This window comes from Mauremys mutica, chromosome 23, assembly GCF_020497125.1.
Source record: "Mauremys mutica isolate MM-2020 ecotype Southern chromosome 23, ASM2049712v1, whole genome shotgun sequence".
NCBI classification, from domain to species: domain Eukaryota; kingdom Metazoa; phylum Chordata; order Testudines; family Geoemydidae; genus Mauremys; species Mauremys mutica.
Genome location: NC_059094.1, coordinates 14,017,734 through 14,041,020, shown reverse-complemented (window position 1 = coordinate 14,041,020; position 23,287 = coordinate 14,017,734). Strand labels below are relative to the sequence as shown.

Below are 23,287 nucleotides of genomic sequence, written 5' to 3'. Positions count from 1 at the left end.
ACCTAGGTATCCTCCATGGCTTAGCTGGCTGGCACGATACAGGGGAGTCGGATTCAAATTCAGTGATGCAGGCTTTCAGGCTCAATGCACCACTTCCCCTGAGCATCAGCAATAAAGCAACACAGACCAAAACCACATGCAAATAAGTCAGGGTCCCTAAAGGACAAGGCCATAGCTGCATTTCTGGCCCATCCCAGCAGAGGGGTTTCTTCAGACAGAGGTGGTCCACCGAGGGAGCCTTGGGACAGGGTGGTCAGGCCAGGGTGGAGGATGTGCAGACCAGAAATGAACGAACATGAAGATCGCCAAGAAAGGAGGGTCCATCCATCCACATCAGGGGGCTTGGATGGAATATTCTAGACCGGGGTGGCCACACTTACTGGCCCTCGGAGCCACCTACGACAATCTTCAGAAGTTCGAGAGCTGAGGCACAGCTGCTGGGAGCCAGGGGCTGAAGCCCTGAACCCTGGCAGGTGTTCCCCGCAGGGCTGAAGTCCCAAGACCCCCTTCCACAGCTGGGTAGAAGCCCCTACCACACCACCCTGCTGCAGGGCAGAGATCCTGAGCTCTCCCCGCCCCCCGCCCCAGTCTGGTAGGTGAAGAATGGGAGGGCGTGGGGGACGCTGCAAGCCCCACTTTAATGGTAAAAGAGCCGCATGTGGCTCGCGAGCCACAGACTATAACAGGGGTGGCCATACTAAGCCCTGGGCTGTTGCCCCCCTCACCTGGGCAGAGGCTGGTCCTAGGCTAGGCCGTGGTGGCGGTAGCCGGGGGTGGCAGCATGAGGGGTTCCAGCAGCAGCTCCCAGAACGCCAGCTAAGGTGAGCAATGGCTGCAGCTGCAGCTCTGCTCTAGAGAAGTGGGGCGAGCCCAGTAGACTCCAGGCCCGCATGGCTTGCAGGGACCCACTGGAGTGCCTCCATTTCCCCCAGCAGATCTGGAGGGAGGGGGCTGACCAGGGACGGGACGGCGTGTTGGGATGGAGAGGGAGTCAGCTGAGTTCCAAGTGGCCTGTCCAGCAATTGCTTCCAATCTGCTGTGTAACGGGCTCACTGTGTCTCTGCCAGGGGGTCGCTCACAGGCTGCCCTCCTGGCTCGGCTTGGGCTCCTCTGCCGAGCCTGCTCCTTTGCACTCCCAGGGTCACACACTCTTCACTCGTGCAGCTGGGATGCCCTGCCCCACCCCCTGGAGCTCACAGGTGCACGGAGGAGGGGAGGGCTGGGGAGCATCAGCAGCAGCTCCCGGGGGTGGGGGGGGCTCTTGAAAAACTGAAATCCTTTGCATCTGCTCTTCTGTCATCTCTGCGCTCCCTGGGTGCTGGAGCATTGCGGGGCGCGGGGCTGGAGAAAACATCTCCAAACTCAGATGGCTCCCACTGCTTCCCTTGAAGGGGGATTATACCCCAAACGCCTCCCCCTTCAGGATCTTACTCAGAACAGCCCCTTGGGGAACGGGAGATAGGTCTTCCCCACTCACCCCCACAGCCATCGCCTCCCCCTCCCCCCTATTTGTATGCAGCTCCCGTCAGACACATTCAGTGCACTGACGGGAGCAGACAGGGAAAGCAGGTGTTTACTGGGCAGCGTTTGTGCTGGCTGCATCCAGCCTCGACTGTACTCGATGGAGCACGGACACCTCCAGTCCATGCTATAGCTGGTTTTCTGGTAGGTCCATCCTTATACTGCCCTTGACCTGATCCCCATCCAGTCCCTCCTAGATCCTGGCTGATTTCAGATGCCCGGAGTTCAGTACTTCCAGTCCTATCCCTGCTTTGAGCGGATGAGACATGTTAGCAGGTCAGATGCGCTGGAAATTCCCATGCTGCAGACTGGGGCTGCCAGCCCAGTCTAGCCCCTTCCACCAGCACTAAATTCACATGCTCAAAGGATAGGATCTCGGACTGCGCCTGGGCTGAGCCCGCCAAGTCGATATTGCCTTCGGGCTGGTCCTGTCACGTCCATACGCTGCTATAGCAGAGCTCCTCTGATTCATCCTGCTCTTGGATTGGGGCTTTCCACTATCCACTGACCCTCCTCTGCGGTCACTATTGCCCTTGAATTAGCACCGTGTCTTGGGGCCGCGCCGACATTCCCATGCTCTGCCTTCCGTTCGTACGGCTCTGCTCTGCCCCTGTCTCTGCTGGGGCCGCGCTGGCCTTCATTCTGTCTTCACTCGGCTTTGTCCATTGAATGCTGCACCCAGACACCTTTGAACCAGTCCGCTTCTTGCCCTCTAACCGAGCCCATCGGCTCGGGCCTGCGTTGATTAGCTCCCTGGAAAGCCCTGCGAAGACAAGCCGCAGCGTGGTTAGCGAAGGGCAGGTCTGTGCGTCTCCTCCTCCCTTTAAACCGCCTTGCCTGCCCCTCGGGCACAAATCGGCATTAAAGATTCATGTGTTGATTTAAAGCGTTTCATCTCGGAGACAAAACCCTCGGTTCCCGGGGCCTCTGTGTGAGGCGGGAGCGGCACAGAATGGAGGCTGAAACCCTGAGCCGCCTCCCCTCGCCCCTTCGTGCCATGGGAGCGTGGACCCTGCAAAACCAGCGGCAGCACCGCTCCCTCGCCGCTGGATCCCAAGGGCGGGGGCGGGACGGCTGCTGGAGTGAAGCACCTGGGAGTGCATTCTCCCAGCAGCTGCTGCCCCACTCACCCCTTGGAGAACATCCCACGCGTCCCACTTGTCATTCTGCTCGTACCGTCTTCCTTCCGCATCCACTGGTTCTGGGGCTCTCTCCTCTTTCGCTCCCCACTGTCTCACTCCCTCTCTTCTCCTCCCCCACTTCTCTTCTCTCGCACCTACCCCCCTCCCCGTCTGCTCTCCCCTCCCCTCCTCCAGTTCTCTCTTCCTCTGGGGAGTTCCGCTCCTGCATCCTCACTCTGCCGCGAGCCCTCTCCAAGCAAGGCTCCTGGGTGCTGTTTGCTGTGCCGACCGGCCCGTGCTGAGGGCATCGCTGCCGTGTTCTTTCTTCGCTAACACAGGACTCCAGAGGTGTCCGGTAGAAAGACGTGCTCAGTGCCAAGGGGAATGAGGAGCCACGGAAACCCATGCGGGTAGCACCTTTCTGTAGACTGAAGGTACATCAGAGACGTACCGGCAGAGACGGGCACTGGCTGGTATGGCAGGTGCCCCCAGGTTTTCAGTTCATCACACTGGTGATCAGCCAGCAGTACAAACCGTGGGACACTCGTGAGATCCAGATCATGGACTCTGAAAATAAGCTACTAAATGATGCAGTTCTGTAGCTAATTACCAATGCCTGGTGCCTGTGTTACTTACCTTTCCCTTGAGGGCCTCAAAGTGCTTAGCAAGGATGAATTAATTACACCTCCCAGCAGTCTTATGAGATGCACCCCTCAGTAAGTACTGTCACCCCCATTTTACAGCTGAGGAAGTGGAGGTACAGAGAAATGAAGTGACTGGGCTGAGATCACACAGCAAGTCAGTGGTAGAGCCAGGAACAGAACCCAGGAGTCCTGGCTCCCAACTCTGATTCCTGGAAGAAGTGTTCCCCACGCATGGCAAAGCCTCAACTCAACCACTGAAGTAAATTAAGCCGTGATTTCTGAGGCAGGGACTTGTAAAGAGATTTAGCCCAATGCCCTTTTCCTTCTACAGTGTCCTCCGCACGCTGTGTACCTGACTGAGCAATTCACTCCCATCCCGGTATTGTATCCCCTAGCAGGGAGCAGCACCTCCTGGGCAGGGCAGAGCAGACCTGTTCAGCTGGCAGCTGCATGCCACAGGCCCCGAGAACCCTCCCTCTCTGGGGGTTTCGTTCTCTCCGAGAGGCAGAGATGCCCCCCCACACTACCATCAGGGACACTCCTACCATCCGTAAGAGGAGCAGGACCTGCCTTACCTGGCATCCAGGCCAAAGAGAGGGCTGGCCGCTCCTGCCTCCCTCAGACAACCAGCTCCATAAACAGCTCCGTCCCCTCCATAGGTCACTCCTTCCTCCTGCTTTCTGCTCTGTCATCTGCAGCTGGAGCCTCCGCTCCCCTGCCGTGCCCAGCACCTAGCGCTGGCTGCTGCAGTGCTTCAAAAGGAGACGGCCAGCCAGGGGGGTTCTGGGATGTAGCAGAGACCCAAAGGCAGACGACAGAGCAGACGCAGAGACAGCCTTTGACGGTACCAGGGGACGGATGGCAGGAGGGCACAGAGCAGCTTCGGACAGCCCTATCTGCGCTCTCCTGCCTACTCGCCCTATTCTGCGGCCGTCCCCAGGCACTTGGCATCTGGAGCGGAGTTTGGAGCTCCAGCCCGGCTGACCTTTCCCCACAAACTTCACTCAGCCAGACCACAGCTTCTCAGCTACCCTTGCTGAGGTCGGTTGTCTGAACATGCAACACTCCGCTGGAAAAGACATGGGTTTTTGGTGCTTGAGGGATCAAATACTGTGGTGACTCTTCCCTCCTCCCCTGTTCCCCCCCAGCTCCCTGCCTTCCTAGCTTTCATCTCCTTCAGTTCCCACCTCAGACATTTTGGAGGCGGCCTGACACAACTCTCAGAAGAGACAATGAATCCACTAAACCCCCTCTGGCGGCAGTAAACCCCCACCACTGCATGCAGAGCAGAGCCAGAGGGGATTGTATACAGGCTCTGGAGCGTGGGCCCCCCTTTCCTTCCAGAGCCTTGCGGGAATCGGGAGAGACTGACTGGGCCTAAAATCACTCCAGGGAGAGTAATTGCTCTGTGGCGTGGAAGGGCCGTTAGAGAGAGGAGATCATTCTTCCCCCTCACCTTCGCCTTTTAAACTGTTATTTATTCATCAAGGATCTTGCTAGAGCCTGGATTCCTGCAGCATCCCTCTGCATATGTAAGAACCAGTGTGTGGGACATAGACAACACATGGGCGCAGACCGTCAGAAGTATTTAGGATCCTAACTTCCACCAGTTCAACGCCTAAATCCCTTAGAGTCTAGGCCTGGGTTTCTGGTGGCCTTAGATCAAAGGATGGCAACCAAGAACAATGTGCTGAGGAGAGACCAGAGCCCACTAGAAGGTGATGAGACATTTCAACAGTAAAGGGGGAAAAAAACATTCTGGCTGCTTCTTCATCTCTTCACACTGCCCTAGAATTGCCTGCAGCAGAGCCACAGAAACAGGCCCACTGAGAGAAATTTGGGGGCCGGCGTATCATGTACCTTAGCTTTTAAGGCCAGAAGGGACCACTCTGGCCATGTACTCGGACTGCCCATAACCCATAGATGGTTTGCACCCAGTTGGGTTTCCGAGAAATCCACCCATTCCAAGAACGCTTCTTGCATCTCTAACGGGGAGAGGGATACTGCAGACATTTGTTTCCATGGATGCTTGTTTGAACCTTTAAAGGGATTTGCTTCAGCTGCATTGGCTCCTCATTTTCAGGCAAACATCTGGGCAATTTTACTAGCAAAAGTGGCCCACGGAAAGGGCATTTCAAAGCCCGAGTACCTGCAGACACCAAATTGTAAATTTGCACACGCACATATGTACACGACAGAACCATTCACCTGCTGATCCAATCAGAGAAGAGAAACAATCCCATGCAACCTTTCTTACAATCCCAGCGACACTGGAATTTGGACTGTTTTGTATTTGGTCCAGCATGGATGGAATGAGCCGGACTCACCATCAGATGGTGGATAAAAGAGGCTGAATATGGCTCATAAATTATTCCTTGCTAGTTATTTATTCAACTCTGGCTTCTGCCACATAAAACCCATTAAAAGCTGGACCTGTTGGGATGGGAAGGGAGAGAACAGGGCTCTCCCAAAGCACCTGGCATAAACTAGGTAAAAGCTTGGTGGGCCCAGGTGCTCCCACTGAGGCAGGGAACAGGTTGGCTTTGTAAGAACAGAGTTAGCCCTGCTCCTTCTGACAATTGCTCAGGCATTAAGCAGCAGCCCTGCCCTGCCCCTGCAGCTCCCACCCGGCAAGATCCCTGCAAGCCACCAGAGCCGCGCAGAGGGGAATTCACCTCGGTGTCAGCAGGGCACTAAAATCTCCTGGAGCAGGCGGGGTTGGGGATTCGTTCTGGGCTCCTGGCTTATTTAATGAAGTGGTTTGGGGTTTGTATTTAAAAAAAAAACAAAAAACAGAGAAAGAAGAAATAATCCATTTGTAAAAAACCCCAAACTGCTGCAGAGGAGGCACTAGTCCCACCCCACCCCTATCCACGCTCCAAAGCCATCCAGCAGGTCATTTGCACACACCACCAACCTACTTGGAACCAAGCTGTCCAGCTCTCCTGTTTTGCTAATCCTGGATTTACCCTCAGGGCTTCTTCTATCACTTTATGGGATAAAATGGGCTGGTTCTGCGGGAGCTGAGCACTTGTCACTTGCTCGGGGATTGAAGAAAAGAGCAGGCAATTCCCTTCCCACCCCCAGAGCTTCAAACAGAGAGCTTAGGGCCTGGCCCTGGGCAGGGACAGACCGTGCTGCATCAGCTGCTGCATTACGGTTTAATGAGGAGTGTCAGATAGTTTACAGGGCCTGTGGAGGTATTGAGATAACAAAAAAAACCCAGGGCCTCTTGGAGATTTAAGGTTCCCGTTAATTTAGTGCTTCTGAATATCAGCGCTGGCTTCTAATTTGACAAAGAGATGGCTGTTCTTTTTCAGGTTATTTTAACTCCGTAGCGAGCCACAGACAGAAAAATACCATGTCTGGAGTGGTAGGTTAGTTTGTCATGGCAACCTGAGGCAGAGGCTCATGGAACTTAATGGTTGTGCAGGGATGGACAAAAAAAAGACCCTAAGTGGAGGAACTAGATGGCTCATGGGAACGGAGGGGGACATGGAGACTTTCCCCCTATGTGGCTAGTTCAAATCCAACCCAGTGCTGCAGGAAGTGAAAGTTATCCCCACGTATTGTGGTAGCACCTCATTGTGCTAGGCGCTGTACATGCCGATAACAAAAATACAGCCCTTACCCCAAAGCGTTGGCAATTGAAGATTAGAGACAACAGGTGGATCCAACAAGCAGACAAGGGGTAGCACAACAGCCATTTGGTGACATCTGTCTACCTGTTTATACCATGTTCTTCCCCACAGTATCTGGACGTGCCGTGCAAAATGCATGAACGTCCTCTGCCCGGTCTAGACTCCTCCCTGCTCCAGGAGCAGCTGGAAAAGCTTTGAAACGGTACTTAGCACCTCTGGGGGAGGTGCTGCCTGGAAGACTCAGGCACAGCAGCCAGCACTGCATTGTGAGAGCTGAGATCTGTGGTCATCTCTCACCTCCTCCAAGGGAGTTCCCACAGCTTCAAACCCGCTCACAAGACAGACCTGTCCCCAGCGCTCGTGTGCTTAATGCCGGGGGTCCGCAGCTTTATGGTGGCTGCGAAATGAAGCTGTCAAGGGAGGATGTGGTCTCTGAGTGAAAGATGTTATGTTAGGTAGGGAGGGCTGAAACCACAGAGTGGCCTTCATGAGAAAAGCCAGGATTGTGACGATGCCCCTCTGCACGAGGAGACTGCCTAGCAAGAGAAGCACGGGGGGAGGGTGGGCTCTTGGATCCTGATTGTCGAAGGTATTTGGGTGCCTAACTCCCAGCAGAACTGGGCACCTACATGCTTTGGAGGCGCCGAGCCTTGGTGACCAGCAGTGTTGGGAGCTGGACCAGCTGGTGTTGTTCTGAGGTCAGCGTGGCCGTTTCTGATGGATCACTGTGACCAGCTCATCGTCTGCTTTCCCGTTATCCCCTGCTACCTCTCGGAGGCAGGAGGCTGGTGACGTCTCGGAGGCGAGAGGGTTAGGATCCGTGGTAATAACCACAATGGGCTTTGGATAAGGAAGCTCCTCAGTCGAATTTGCTCATCGTCCAGTTGGCGGCCCAGAAACCTGCTGCAGCGAGTCTCTTCCCTAGGGTGACAGCACAGCAAACATTCACGGAGCGCTCCCAGGACGTGCGATTACCGTAAAACGGCTCAGACGCAGGGTGGGAAGAATCAACCACAGAGGGCTGACCCGATCAGCCGAAAAAACCACCAGTTCACGTTAGAATGTAAACGAATAGGAAGTCAGTGCCTGAACCGGGAGAAAAACCAAAGTCAGGCACACCCAGATCCAACCATGCGGACACCCATCAACGCTGGGGCTACTTAGCCACCACCGAGAGATTGCGTCCCGTCAGTCCGTGTTTGGAAAAGACTGGCCCTATCTCTGGGCTGCCCAATCCATGTACCAGAAGATGCAGAGCCCCATGTCAGGTTGTGGGGCCGACCCTAGACAGAGAGGCTGCTGGAGGGGTGTGATAAGCATACGCAACTGGGGGAATCCATACCCAGGAAAGATAAATGTCTATCAGGGACGGTGTAGACAGTATTTGGTCCTGCCATGAGGGCAGGGGACTGGACTTGGTGACCTCTCGGAGGTCCCTTCCAGTCCTAGAATCTATGAATCTATGAAGTTCCTGCATGTGTTGCTTGGCAGAGACCTCACAAACCTGTAAGCCAGCCCTGAGGACACGCTCCCCAGGTATTTGGGGACATACTGGTGTCCAGTAGGAGCTAGAGGGATGCAGCAATTTGGCTGGCAATTCAGAGCACAGTAATTAAAGCAACTTCCTCACTCACGCACTTTTAGTGCCCCTGGAACTGCAACCAAAGGAGATGCAAGAAAGAATGGAAAAGAGAGAGGAAGAAAGGACGACAAAACTGGCAGCGATAGAAGACCTCCACCCACCCATAATGCACCCCTCACCCTGGTAACTAGTTTGCAGTCTCAAAGTTGAAGTGTGAATTCTGTGTCACGGGCACGACTGGAAGTTCCCAGAGTCAGAAATGGTTAGTTGGTGGGGAGTGCAAAACGCATCGTTTGTTTCCAACCACCCGGTACATCCTGTGGACGTCAGGAAAGAGCGAGGCTCTTTTTCTAGCTTCCCCTGCAGCCCTTTCGAAACAGCGACCTCGCACTTTTTCTTGCTCTTGTGGTTTGTTTACATGGTGTCTGCCATTCAGAAAGCAAAAGCAGGCGGCCGGCTAAAGACTTTCCTGAGACCAGACTACTGGCTGGTTGGAGGGTGGTTCGTTAAGCACCGTTCTCAGCAAGTGACCTGATCAGAATCAGACAAGACACAACTGCTGCAGTACAGGCCAGTTCTCAGGCAGGGTGTGGGGAACATTTGGAGCCAAGCACCGTGGAGGGTTGCAAAGAAATGAAATGCTCTGTCATGGCTAAAAGTCTCCCTCCAAAGTCCCTCCCCTCAGGTATTCCTCCTTGCAAGAAAAGACAGCGACAGAGAGCACCAGCCTTCTCAAACGTGGGTGCCATAACGTGGATCCACACGGCCCCCTTTGCATAGAACTCATCCACGGAGCTCCTGCCCTGGTCGCTCCAAAATCCCTCTTCAAGACCCACTTCGGCTGTGCTGCTTATGGTGAATCAAACTGACCTCTATATAAATTGCCTGTTGTTGTTCCCTTTCCTCTAACCATGGTCTGGCTTGTCTGTCCTCGAAGCAGGGACTGTCCTTCTTTAGTGTTTGAAAAGCACCTACCATACTGCGGGCACCCCCATAAATAAACGAGAGGCACCTAAATCCATATTCAAGTACCTAAATCAATGGCCTGATTTTCAGCAGTGCAGGATGTTGGCAGCTCCCACTGGTGCTCAACACCTCTGAAAACCAAATTATCTAGGTGTCTAAGCGCAAGTGGAGGTGTTTAACTTAAGGGACCCAGCTGTGAAAATGCTGGCTTGGATTTTTACTCCCCATCCGCTCTGCTTCTCCATTGAATTCATTCATTTCTCCTGTTGTGTGTGTGTGTGTGTGTCCAGGCTATTGGGCTGTCTTCACACGTGGAAGAGGTCCCTTTCCACTTGGGTAAGGGCAGTTTGTTCGGGTAACTGCCCGTGGTTATGGTATGGGCGGTACCCAAGTTGATAGTCGAGGTGCTGGCAGTCTTGGTGGCGGGAACTGGCTGGTGCTATTGTCTCTGACGGGGCGGTGTTAGCAAGGAGGATGAGAGTGGTTGAGGTGCCCAGGAGGAAGGTTATGCTGGTTTGAGAGCAGTGGCAATCCGGCTGTTGGGGCAGCTGATGCCCTTATCCCATTCGCACACACGAGGAAACAGAATCAGAGTCAATTCGATTTAACCCCATCCAAGGTAACACTCACAGCTGTTCGTTTCACGGAATCGCTCTTCCAGATGGCAGAGGGCAGCTGCTCCAGACTGCCTACGGCCCAGTGTCCTCGACTGGGAACGCTGCCCCCATTCAGCCCAAAGCCCGGTGGGTACGGTGCAGATGCCCGTGTCCCGTTAGAGGGCTGCAAAGCCGCAGCAGCAGCTGTCGCGGGGGTTCCTTCGCACAAAAAGGGCACTTTCAGAACTGCCCTTAATTAACAAGCATCTATGCAGAGCCACCACCGTGCCGGCGATTTGTTAGTTAGTTAATTAGCTTACGGAGAGCCCCATCACCACGGCAGCGAGGTGCTCGTTAAGGCATTCAAAAGGGCATCTTGCAGCCAAACTGCCCACCCCGGGGAGCTGGTGTCGGCAGAGCTAATACCGGGGTCGAGGAGACTTTCGAGGCTGGAAGTGGTTGCAGCGATGCCGGTGTGGCTGATTATTTGGCAGGCGCGAATACCCGTGCGAAGGCTGACGGCGCTGGTAGCAACGGTGCCAACAGTGCTGCAGTAGAGAGGGTGGCAATGGATTCTGCAGGGCTCCCGGAAACCTGTTAATGGCAGAGCAGGAAAGAAGCCGTGAGCTTCTCCATTCACATACAGCGCCACTCCGCTGCCCCCCCCCCCCACACACACACTGTGTAATGCCACTCAGAAGGCAAATGACGAAGGGAAGGCAGCCTGCCTAAGATAACTTGGCCTGGAGAGACAAATGGCTGGGACGGCCTTTGCCGGGGCTCTCTTTTGCTTTATAGTGGGAAGGTGCCAGGATGCGCTGTAGTGCTGCCATCCTTCAGCCTGGCTGACGGCAAAGCTCTGTCCCGGAGGGGATTAGTCTTGGCATTCGAGACAAGCACTGAGCTGCAGCGGGGGTGACACCCTTGTATTTCAGAATGGTGCCCATGAGGCTCTGGCGTTGGGAAACATCTGTGTCACCTTGGATCTACTACAGCATAACCTAACATCTGGCGCCAGCTCCTCAGCTAGTGCAAACTGGCGTATCAACCGTGGAGCTACACCGATTTACACCAGCTGAGGATCTGGCCCTGGGGCGTTACTATGGCCCCATTACAACAGCATCCGGGAGCATGCAGAGCTGAGGGATGGCTGCGTCAGGTTTGGTATCTTACCACTGGGAGCGACAAGAACCATCTCTACAGGGCAGTGTCTAGGAGAATGAATAATTTGCCTCGCCTTAAAATTTTTGTCAAGACCTCATTTTATTCTCCAGCAACACAACATCCCCAGAAGGGACACAAGTGATTTAGTCCAAAAGGAAACCAGGCTTTATTTTGCGAGAGCTGTTTGAATATGGAGTCAGACCCTGGTAGCCTTTACTGTAAATAAGGCAAAATCCCTTTGCTCTGTGTATTACACTAGACTGATAGAGAGGCCAGGCCGGAATTGTAACAGCACCTCTTCCCCAGGAGGTTAGGAGGAAGAGGAGGGGATCAGGGCTCGGGAGCGAAGAAGAATCCACAACAATAGCTTTTTTTCAAGGAACGGCTTTCCAATAGGGTCCTCGTGCGAAGTTGAGGGCTCCCTTCTTGTCCTGGAGAACACGGCAGCCACCTGAGAGTTTTAATGAGGGCGGCTCTCGGCTGGGTAGCTGCTGCCTTGCAGTCGCTCAGAGGCCTTCCCAGAATGTGCTTCTCTAACACATGAGAGGGATGCTTTGCCGCGGCGAGCTGGGTGCAAAGTGCATCATTCACCCTTTTGGATCTTCCGCCGTGTTAATTAAACCCGAGCAGTCAGCCTGTTCCATGCAAAATCTAGCTTGAATGGGAAACGTGCGGCCCAAAGAGACAAAAGACAGAAAACCCTAACCCAGGGCTGATGCTTCCTCCGCCTCTTACCCACGAGTGAAAGAATGAATGAGAAAGCAGCTCTGGGGAAGGCATACGGGGAGGGCTTTGTTCTGCCCTCAGCTACACCAATCTGAAGGAACACCACCAGTGCCTCTGAGAGCAGAATTTGACTCAGAGGACCAGGCATAACTTTGGGCCAGATCCTGTGGGCTTTTGCTGAGCAAACCAGGTGTCGGCTTGCAGGGGAATTCCTCCTCTCCCCGCCCCGGGGATGATTTTTTTCTTACCTACTGCTCGGTGCAATCTGTTCCATTGGGTCCCCAGTGACAAGTCTGGCCTGCAGGGATGATGCATCAAGATCAGGGATGGGAGCAAGGGGTGGGGGTGGATTTCACCCACACAAAACCCAGTGGTGGAATTTTAAGCAAGGCCCCCCACCAGCACATCACTGATCCACCCCCGTCTACATCAAGCAACTAGTAGGTTGGTGATTATGCAGAGGGCTTGCCCCTGACACAGGACCCAGTGCTGTTCCCATTAAAGTCAATGGAGCAGCTGGGGGTAGGAGAAGCCATGGTTTCCTGTCTCCACCCGTTGTCTCTTGCCCTGTACGTAGGCTGTACGTTCTTTGGGGCAGGGAATGTCTTTGTGTTCTGTGTCTGCACAGAGCCTGGCACAAGGGGACGCTTGGCCCATGACTAAGGCTCTTGATTGCTACTGCAATACAAATTAATAGTAATTATAATCATCTGGGGACTTTACCCTGGTTGTTGCTTAGGCTGGGTAAGCAACTCTGATGTCAGGTTCCTCGTTGGTTTCCTCATTACCAAATGCCATTTTCCAGGGGGGACACTGGTTCTACGTGGCAGCCCTGCTAACTGGAAACATGCATCTTTAAAATAGCAAAGAGTAACAATCCCATTTACCAGCTGCGTCCGCTGTAAATCTCTGGATGACGAGAGATTCTCCCCTCTGGGTCTGACAACGTGTGGGACCCGCTGGAGATGAAAAACTCACCTGTGCAAACAGGCATAAATCAGGGAAAACCAATGACTTGGAGACGTGTTTGGGAATTTCATGCCATGTCACCCAGGCCAGTTGCAGTCAGTTTTCTAATAAACGACAGACAGAGCGGGAAGGACAGTTCAGGCACTAGCTTAGGACCTGGGCTCGGGTCCCTGCTCTGCCACAAACACCTGGGGTGACCTTGGCTAGTCACTTAGCCTTTTGGAGCCTTAGCTCCCCATCTGTCCCATGGGCTCCTTACCTCACAGGGGGGCTGGGAAGAGCTCGGATAATATGGTATCAGGGACCATATAAGAACCTAAGGCTACGTCTCCACTGCACCCCACTGCACCCCGCGGCTTTCACGCTGTGGTGTGTAGCTACACGCAGTCAGTGAAAGGCTCTGGCGGGGGAAGGCAGTGGGGAAAGCTCAGCAGCGGGGAGCTACCGGATCCTTTCCCTGCTGCCGGAGTCCTTCCCTGGCAGCAGAGTGGCAGTGGGACACGACCCTGTTTAAAATGGCAGCGGAGAGCGGGCAGACACTGCTTGGGTGTGCAGAGGGCTGTTGTAGGAGGGCTCAGGTGTGTCCTAACTCTACTCACCTATGCAATGCCTCACCATCTACATTGCTATCTATCCCTGTGCTCGGGGGCGCGGGTGCAGTGCAGGTACCCAACACGCCACAGAAAGGCCCGTGCACTGTAGGCGAATCTTAAGATAGATGCTGGGCCAAATTCGCCCCTGGCATTGCTGTATCAATATCAGTGGAGTTCCACCAGTGACAAATTGGGCCCAGTGTAGTGAGGAATGATTTTTTTTTATTATTGTTATTTTGTACAGAAATGAAAAACCCCATAAAAATAAAACTCACCCTCCACTGGTTGATTTTTGGGTGGCGGGAGGGCATTTTGCACCTGGGTCAGCGGCAAATTAGAGCATGCCGGAGAGGGTGTTTTGTTAAAGACTCGTAGCCTATGGCAGCCCGCTGGGGAATTCCGGCTTCCTGGGATCTAGAACGCAGGAAACGAGCAATCAGATATTAACTGCTGGGGTATCCGGGGAGCTGGTGGTGGAAATAGCTGTAGTTTGGTTCAAGGCTGATGTACCAGAGCCAGGGGAGTGTCACGGAGTCACCAGAGCGATGCTCTGGAACTACTGCATGCAAAGCCAGCCAGCACCCTGGGGGAGCCTCCTCTCTGTCGCCAGGGCAAGAAGCTCACACGGCTTCGACCTTCCTGGGTCTGAACTCGGAGCATTCAGCATCCCCTTCTACACTGTGCGCTTCCCACAGCGAGTCTGCCCAGCCGGGGCTCCGGGGGAAGCCAGCGGGCCCTGCACCCCAACTCCGCTATCAGATGTGACTCTCAGCCAGCCTGTAAAACAGGAGGTTTATTAGTCGACAGGAGCACAGCATGAACAGAACTTGTTAGCACAGAAATCAGTGACTTTCAGCCAAGTCCATCTTCAGGGGAGGGGAGCCCAGAGCCTTTGTCTCGCTTCCCCGGCCAAGAGTCACCTGATCACATCCCCCTCCTGGGTCTCAGGTTATGAAGGGGCAGCCACAGCATCTGTGCTGGAGCAGCCCCTGCAAAAGTCACACACTCTTATTCTCACCACCTAGACATTGGTGCAATACATGGGGAAACTGAGGCACACACAGCGTTCATGCAAAACAGTAAGACTCACATAGGCTTACATACCACATAACAAGGGAAAATCCCCACTTTGTCACAGGGAGCTTCTTGTGAGGCGAGGAAAATCGCAAACAAAACCCAGTAGAACAATAGGCAAAATTCATCCCTGTTGGCTTCATCTCATCAAGCTTTCCAATGCACTAGCCAGGCCGAAAGGTGAATGTCCTGCCTGGAAGGACGTTTGAGTAGACACATACCCAATGCTTGTGGGAAAGCGGCGTGGTCTGAGGGGACCAAGCCCATGGGTGGGAAGCAGGTGGTCCCGAGTGCTAATCCTAGCTCCGCAACTTATTCACTGGACGGACCTGGGCAAGTCACTTTGCCTTCCAAGCTCAGTGTGGCTGCCTGTAAAATGGGGATCAGCCACCTGTCTCACACAGAGGTGTTGTGAGGATTAGCTAGAACGTTTCCGGGAGGTGCTGTGAATGCTATGTAAAGGCTCAGTATATTACACAAACACAGGGCTCCTTCCTTTCCCGGGAGGCTGCTGCTCAGATGTTAGCTGGACTAGCTGAAGGAGATGATAGTAAAAAGAACAGATTCCTTCCATGAAAGGCTGGCTGGCTTCCAAAAGCCACCGACTGCTGGTGAAAAAAAAAATAGAGGCAAATAAGGTGAACCTTCAAGGCGCAGAGCACAGAGGCACAGGCTGCAATGCTGGCCTCACCCACAGCAGGGAGAGCCGGACTGCCCGTATGGATAACATCAGACAAATTAGAAAATGAGAGCAGGCAGTATTGCAGGAGGCAGAGCCCAGCTCCTCAAAGGCACTTAACTCTCATTGAAATCACTGAGAGCCAAGCATCTCCGTATCTTTGAGGATCTGGGCCTAACACCCAAACTCTGTGCTCAGTGGCTCTGGACTGCGCTGCGGTTGCCTTTATTTTGGTATTTAATGTGCCGTTATAACGACAGGTAGTCACAGAAAAGCTGATTGTGTACAAATGGTACCTTCTTTCCCAGCTGTGTGTCATCACGGGCAGATCTGATGACCCTAGTGACAAAACTATGCTTCTGGTGCTTTTTATTCCCGTTCGGCTTGCAGAGCTGGTGCAGCTAGAGGAGACCAAGCTGGATGCGATTCTGGCTCATGCAGCATCAGGAGAATTATTAAGCTAGTCCCAGTGGCAGAATGATTATTACTGATGATGATACACAAGACTGAGAGAATCCGGCTTGGCTTTCAGATCCCAGGGGGAGTTGGCAGTGCTGGCAGCTAAAAAAAGGAATGTCTTTTGAACCTGCAAGCTGAAGAAAGCTACTAAAGAATTGCTGAGACCAACCCAGACTCCACAGTGCTGCTCCCACAGAGTCATTTCAGAGTAGGACTGAACTCTCGGAGTACCTCAGGGGAGGCAGTGACCTTTGTAAAAGAGGAGTGAAGGCCAGGAAGCAATGGGATCAAATGCAGTGGAAGATATGGACAGCGACTGGTCTGAATCGCTGTGTACTGATCACCTAACATTACTGGGCGTTTATCTGATGCCTGCATTTTGAGATTTGCACCGGCAAGGTGTGGTCCTGAGAGATGCTAACAATGCACAAGTCCCACTGATGTCAACAGGAGTTACAACATTCCACATCGGTTCTGATCCGGAAACGTATTAGAACTAGAGCGGGTTGACAATTTTTGTTGAAACTTTTTGTGGGACAAAAAATAGCTTTTCAACTCAACCGTTTTTTGCAGAAAATTTCATTTTGGTCAAAGTTTTCCAAAGAAAAAACAGAAACTGAATGCTTTCTTTTTTTTTTTTACATAAAAAATGTTCAGTTTTCAGTAAAACATTTTGGTTTCAGAAATTGAACATTTCTCCTGAAAACCGATTTTAAAAAAACCAAACAAAAACAGTTTTCAAGAGCAAACATTTTTCCATTCACAATTTGGGGGTTTTGTAAAAAAAAAAAAAATTACGTAGAATTAAAAAACAACAACACATAAATAAAAAAAAAATGATTCCCACAAAAAATAAATGGCATTGTTTTTACCAGCTCTAAGTAAAAAAGTTGCACTGATTAGTATTGCGCATTTGTATGGCAGTAGCTGTTGTGCCAGGTGATGTACAAACACACAACTGTTTTTTAAAATGGATTTTATAAGAAAGAAAACAATTTGTAAGAAAGCTAGACCGAGTTATCGCATTCTGATGGCTGATAGAAGCTGCAGCTACTCCCACACATGCTGTATTTTCTCTCCTAATATTAACTATGAAATGTTAAAACTTCGCAAAAGGACAACTAGCGCAGAACAGAGAAGGAGGAAAAAGAAAGTAAAAGCGGGAGGAAAGATGGGCGTGGCTTCCAGCTGCTGTTAATGCCATGAAAGCCACACGCTTCACAATGGAGTCAGTGAATTTAAGGCTCTTGGACTTTTCCAAAATGAAAAAAGAGTAGGAATTATTAATGTGAGTTGCATTGTAGTAGCGAGTAGAGGCTGCATATGAGCTTGAGGTCACGTCGTGGTAGGTGCTGCACAAACACATAATATGAGATAGGCCCTGCCCCAAAAATTTACAATCCAGGGAGACAAAGGGTGGGAGAAAGGAAATACTACGACCTTCATTTTACAGCTGGGGAATGAAGACACTGAGAGGTAAAGGGAGGCTGTGGCAGGGCTAGGAACTGAGGCCAGCGCCTTCACCACAAGTCCAACCTTCTGCTGTCTGTCTTTCGCTTCTTGATTATGGGAGAGGACTTTTTTCCCTGCATGCCCAGAAGGGGGAGTATGGTTCCATTTTGAAAGGATGCTGCTGAAGTCGATGGTCATGGCTTTTGGGCTCACTATGCATATGGCGACACACAATTCCTTAAACTGTGAAGGACTCACCCAGAGCATGTTTGCTCAGTGCCACACTACCCGATGGTTTGCGGCTAGTGGCAGACCGGATCTCTGGAGAGACCTGATGGGTTTATGACAGCTGTTTCTTTATGCCTTAGCATCTCACTGACATCGTGCAGAGAGTATTTCCACCTCAAATTAGACAGAGTGTTGGTGAAAATCAGCAGTGTATAAGCATCACTACCCAGCTGTTTGCTCTGGATGGTGGGATGGCAGGGATCTCTAGTTTAGCTCTTCTTTCTCCATCTGTTTGTACTTTTTCCTCTGTGACACCCAAAATTTCTAAAGACTCTCCAAGACTTCGCTCCCCTCTGAGCTGTGCAAGAATGAAGAATTGGTGGCCCTGTGGCAACGTGGCTTCCCAGGACTGGGAAGTTTCCTATAGGAAAAGAGCAGGGCGCATTCTTGTTTTTAAGGGGCAAACATAGTGAAATCCATACCCATACCTGTGGAACTCCTTGCCAGATGATGTTGTGATGGCCAAGACTATAATAGGGTTCAAAAAAGAACTAGATAAGTTCATGGAGGATAGGTCCATCAATGGCTATTAGCCAGGATGGGCAGAGATGGTGTCCCTAGCCTCTGTTTGCCAGAAGCTGGGAATGGGCGACAGGGGATGGATCACTTGACGATTCCCTGTTCTGTTCATTCCCTCTGAAGCACCTGGCATTGGCCAGTGTCAAAGACAGGACACTGGGCTGGATGGACCATTGGTCTGACCCAGTCTGGCCATTCTTATGTTCATATTGTATGGAATCTTCCCTGACAACTTTAAATGGTGCTGAAAATAAACACACAAGAGAAAACAGAGGTAAAAGGGTATTTTAAATCTTTTACTCAGTGAGCCGAGCTCTGCAATATGTTCATAGTTAGGTTTCAAACCTAAAATTCTGTTCAGTTTGCTACGGTTCATATGATCCTGGGCTGAGTTATGGTATCAGGAAGGAATCATGTAAGAAGAATCAGAGTAGAAAAATGTCCTGCCCACAATCCCAAATCCCATCCAATATCCCAGCGTGGCTAAAGGTTTCGGCCAAATGATTAATCGTAAATTGGTAAGAGATTAATGGAGCCAGTTCACACCTCTTCAAGCTAATGACTCACTGTGTCTGCAGGCTCAGGAAGACAGCCCTGTATTGAGGTCATATTCAGAAGAGGAGGTTGGTTTTTTTAAGCAACCATCATGCCACCAGCCCTTGGTTCAAAACTCAGCCCTGACACACATTTTCTGTTTGAAGGGATGGCCCTGATTGCAATTCACATTGAGTTTTTGGGCAGATTCAAACCTAAACCACACGACTGTACTCTGAGCCCATGTGAACCAAAACCAAAGAAAGTTTTGCACCTCTCCTAGCTGACTGGCCCAAGCTTCGGGCTGCTTTGTTGGTGCATGGTAGTATTGCAGTGGTATTTATGGGATGCCTGGTATATATAGCTATATATAGCTATATAAGCTATATATAGCTTATACTATATATAGTATAAGTATATATTATACTTATATAGTAAGTATATAATTACTATAGCTTGACTGTTCCCTGGGCTAGCAGTAACTGACGCCTTTTCATGTGCATCTCGCAATCAAAATGGCTGATGATAGGAAACTGCGTCGTGAAATGAGTTCAAATCCCATGCAGCTCTGAGTGAGCAAGGAAAAGTTTGGATTGTAGACACGCGTCACGGCATGATTATTAACTCCCTGTTGTCATCTTAAAGTGCCAATCGCTTGGGCACGTACCCCTTGTTGCTCTCGACAGGCAGAGGAGCAACAGGCCCCTTATGCGCTCGATATGGGGCGGAGGGAGGATGTCTTAAGGAGAGATCTTAGCTGTTGCCATAGTGACGTGGAGAGCTCAGCACCAAGATGGAAACCAGGCAGAGATGCAGAGTTTGTACTGCAACTTGATCTCACACTCAAAATTCCCTCCCCGTCACAAAGATTGGCCATGCTGCCTTGAGGACTAGGAAGGCACAGGGTCCAAGGTAGGAGTTAATGGAGGATGTCATGGGGTTGGTCCCAATGGGATGAGGATGAATCTGGTATCTAAGCCAGCCTGTGCAAGAGACAGACTCATGGCGGATGAGCTGTGGTCAGCTACAGATCCTGGGTTTAATTCCTGAGCAAACACTTGCCCCAACCCAGAGGAGTTAACGTCTTAGCCACAGGGGTCACCTCTTTGATTCACAGGAACATCGTTCTCAGACGGGAACATCGTGTTTGGAGACACATCCAAGGAGGTGATCTGAACTGGAGGAGCCAGAGTACAAATCAATGAAGTGTCCAGTGAGGCCACTGCCCGGGCAAACCCCCATGACGTGGCCTGCAGAGAGGCAGAATTTTAACTGCCGTTCCCCTAATAGCTTCCTCCATGTGACCCACTCCAGACAGTTGCCCTGAGACCTTTGTGTCGGCCTTCGCTGAGCTCCTTGGTAGCTCCCCCTGGATGAATGGGAAAGGCCTGGACACAGGCAGTCACTCCCTGGTTTCCAACAAGGACACCCGGCCCCCACTATCGGCAGGTTTATAGGGAACTGCTTAGCTCATGAAGATGGTCAAAATTTGGATGCCTCCAGTGACGTTCTGTCCCTCCCCTTCTCACTGCAGATTTCTGCCAGCCGATGAAGTGATTTATGAGCATTACACAGCCCCGGTTCCTGCCACAGAGATCACTGAAGCATCAGAAATCAAGGTAAAGACAATCATCTCTTGTTGTTCAGAGCAAACCAAACTGGGAGGCCAGCAATGGAGGAGGCTATGACCTTAGAGAGGAGGCTGTGATGTTTACTAGTGGGAGGTCACAGATAGCCTGGGCCCAGTCTCTCTCAGCAGGATGTAAGAGCACCAGTTTAAGTCTAATTCCCCTAGCAAGCACTGGATGGGCATGGGACGAGCACTGTTCTCAGTGGGTGAAAATGCTCAATGCCTGTTACCAAGTAAGCCCTAGATACTAGGGCCCTGGTATCCTGGAGTTGGGCTCCTTGATCCTTGGAGTTGATATTACCCCTGCCCTAGCCATCCTCTGGGGCCAATCAGTGATAGCAATAGACTGGAGGAGAAGATTGAGAGACCACTGGCTGTGAGGGGGCTAGTGTATCTTAAAATTTCAATTGAGAGAGGATGAGGGGTCCCTGGCAGGGGCTGCAGCAACTGGACAGCACATTAGGAGAGCAGCAGATGGAGGTTCAGGTCACAGGGTTCCACTCCAGCCCAAGGATTCATATGCTGCGTTTCTGGTCTGCAAAGCAAACCAGTGCTGGACTGACAACAGGGATCCCTGCACCGAGCTCTGATGCCCCTTGAGGGCAGGTCCCACTAGGCGGAAGCATCATGGTCGTTCATGAAGGTGGTGGAGTCTCATGGTGGGACAGACAAGGAGCAAGACTGCCCAGTGGGTAGGGGCACCGGACAGGGCGTCAGGAAACGCGGCTTCCATTCCTGCTCTGCCACTGACTCACTGTGTAATGCTGGGCAAGTCACCGCACCGCTCAGGTCCCCCCACTGCTTAATGGGGATAATGAGACTTCATGATGATTGTGAACTGCCCGGCACTGGACAGCTGAAGAGTGCCAGGCCTTAGCGCAGACTTCTCACACAGCAGTATGGAAACCCAAGGGGCGCATCAGGGAGACCTGTTCCCATTCGTTTGTGGAACCGTCCCAGGCAGCTTCACAGGGACTGGTTTGCCGGCAGCTCCGTTTAAGGAAGTGTAAAGGTCGTGGTATTATGGGGACAGGTGTTTTCCCATCCCAGGGCCCGCAGTGGCAGACAGATGCTAGGTGGACCCTAGAAGAGCTCCTGCCACCTGACCTCTGCCCGTCAGGGGAACAGGTTCTCAGAGCAGCTGAAGGGGTGCCAGGAAAGAGCATCAGCATGTGCCAGGGAAGCCACGGGGCCTCTGCCGTTCTGCTGGGCTAGGAGGAAGTCCTGAGAGGCAGCACAGCTCGGGTGGAGGGGAAGATGCGAGAGGCTCACACAGGAAATTCGAGGCACGGAACGAGCTCTCCGCTTCCCCTCCAGCCTCAAAAATAGAAAAAACAGAAGTGGTGGGGAGAGCAGTCGCGCTTCCGCGTCCTCACGCAGACACCCAGAGGGAGAGGGACGCAGGCGGAGCAGACGGCTGTGCTGAGGACTGGAGCATGCCCAGGTTTCACCGCCACTCACCTGCTCTTGCACCCCGAAGTCCGTAGCCAGGTGGGGAGGCAGAGGGAGACTCCCCTGTATTTGCAGAGCCGATACCAGCTGTATCTGGCGCAAGCAGGTAAGTCGGCCCAGGCTGGAGAGCGGTAAGGGGAGATGACTGCGAGGGAGCCTTTGGCCAGGGGCTCTCTGCCGGGTGTGTGCAGGCTGAGAGGTGCAGGAGGGTGGATGGCTCTGGGCCAGGTGGGAGGAGGCACACCGTGCTCCGGGCGGTGGCATGCGGTAGCTCTCGGTGCTTGTGCTGTTCCATTCTGTTCTGTTTCTCTCGCTCAGGTCTGCTGGCCATGGGCAACCTGATAAAGGTATTGGGCAAAGATTTAGAAAACTGTCCTCATTTTTTCCTGGATTTTGAAAGTAAGTCCCGCGCTCAGGGCCGGGGGATTTCTGTGCCTGCCAGGAGGAAGAGCCGCTGCTCTCTAAACATGACAAGACATTCACACACTGCAATGGGCTTGACGGCCGGCCCTAGAGACCTCTCCGTGTGAGGGCAGCCACAGTGGGGAACAGGTCCCTAGCTCGGGATGGGCTGGCACTGGCAGCTCCCATAGGTTAGGCTGGACAGGTGGACACAGGGCCGGCCTTACGGGTGGGCAACGTGGGCGACCACCATGATGGGGGGGGCGCCAGGGTGAAGAGACAAGGAGTGGGGGCAGGCCTGGGGTGTGAGACTGCAGAAGGGAGCTCGGGGCAATGGGGGGGAGGGGAGGTTGCAGGGCCTAGGGAGATGGGTGGGGAGCCCAGGGAGGCAGCAGCGCTAGGGGCGATGGATGGGGGGCCAGGAGAGGCAACAGGAGCCAGAGGGATGGGTGGGGAGCCTGGGGGAGGCAGCGGGAGCCAGGGCGGATGGGTTGGGAGCCTGTGGAGATGGCAGGAGCCAAGGCAGATGGGTGGATAGGGAGCCTGGGGTGATGGGGCGATGGGTGGGGAGCCCAGGGAGGCTGTGGGGGCCAGAGGGGATGGGGGGATGGGTTGGGAGGGGGTGATGGGGGATGGATTTTGAGCCTAGGGAGGCAGCGGGGACCAGAGGCGCCAAAATACCAGTTCACCCAGGGCACCATTTTCCCTAAGGCCGGCCCTGGGTGGCCACTGAGCAGGGGGGTGGGGAGGGGGCATTAAATAGACTCTCTCACACGTGAAACCACCATGTGATTTCCCTGCCACCTGTCACATCCCATCTCCATCGCCAGCCGGGCCCGGGGAGGGAAATCTTATCCCGCCCCCCACTGAACGAGCAGCTCCGGGCTCACCCTGGAGTCTCCGATGGCGAGCTCAGGGGCTCTCCTGGTTTTATCCTTTGCGGGGGGAATTTCCTCCACGCTGGAGCACCCATCGCTCCCCAGCCGCTGCCGGAGCAGAGCGGCCCCAGGCCATTAGCGCTTGGTATTTATCCAGCACCCATGGCTCTGGGATCCAACTGCTGAGACAGATTTGCTATGGCGTGAAGCTTCCCAGCTCCCTGGGTGATCCATTGATGGCAGCAATGGAGGAGAAGTGACATCCCCCGGAGGATATTTGGGAGGGAGAGAGGCCGTTGCCCTTACCGCTAGGCTGGTCTGCCCCATGATCCCTGAAATCCCCTTCTCTCTTCACAAGCCTGTAGGACTGGGACCGCTCGTACACTTCCCAGCAGGC

General features: G+C 52.9%; 1 protein-coding gene across 4 annotated transcripts in view; it reads left to right on the top strand.

The window, feature by feature from the left end:
- The window catches only part of LOC123355488 (CYFIP-related Rac1 interactor A-like), a 36,119-nt gene that overhangs the window by 1,514 nt on the left and 11,318 nt on the right, over nucleotides 1-23,287 (top strand). Inside the window, exons 1-2 of one of the 4 annotated variants that reach the window (XM_044998025.1) lie at nucleotides 21,578-21,716; nucleotides 21,929-22,009. Coding sequence is in view for 2 of the 4 variants with exons in the window: in XM_044998026.1 (XP_044853961.1) it covers nucleotides 21,940-22,009 (70 nt within the window). In the remaining 2 variants the exon portion in view is untranslated. Of the gene's footprint in view, nucleotides 1-20,062; nucleotides 20,148-21,577; nucleotides 21,717-21,928; nucleotides 22,010-23,287 lie in introns of those variants that run through there. The other 3 variants (XM_044998026.1, XM_044998023.1, XM_044998024.1) reach the window with 3 other exon arrangements.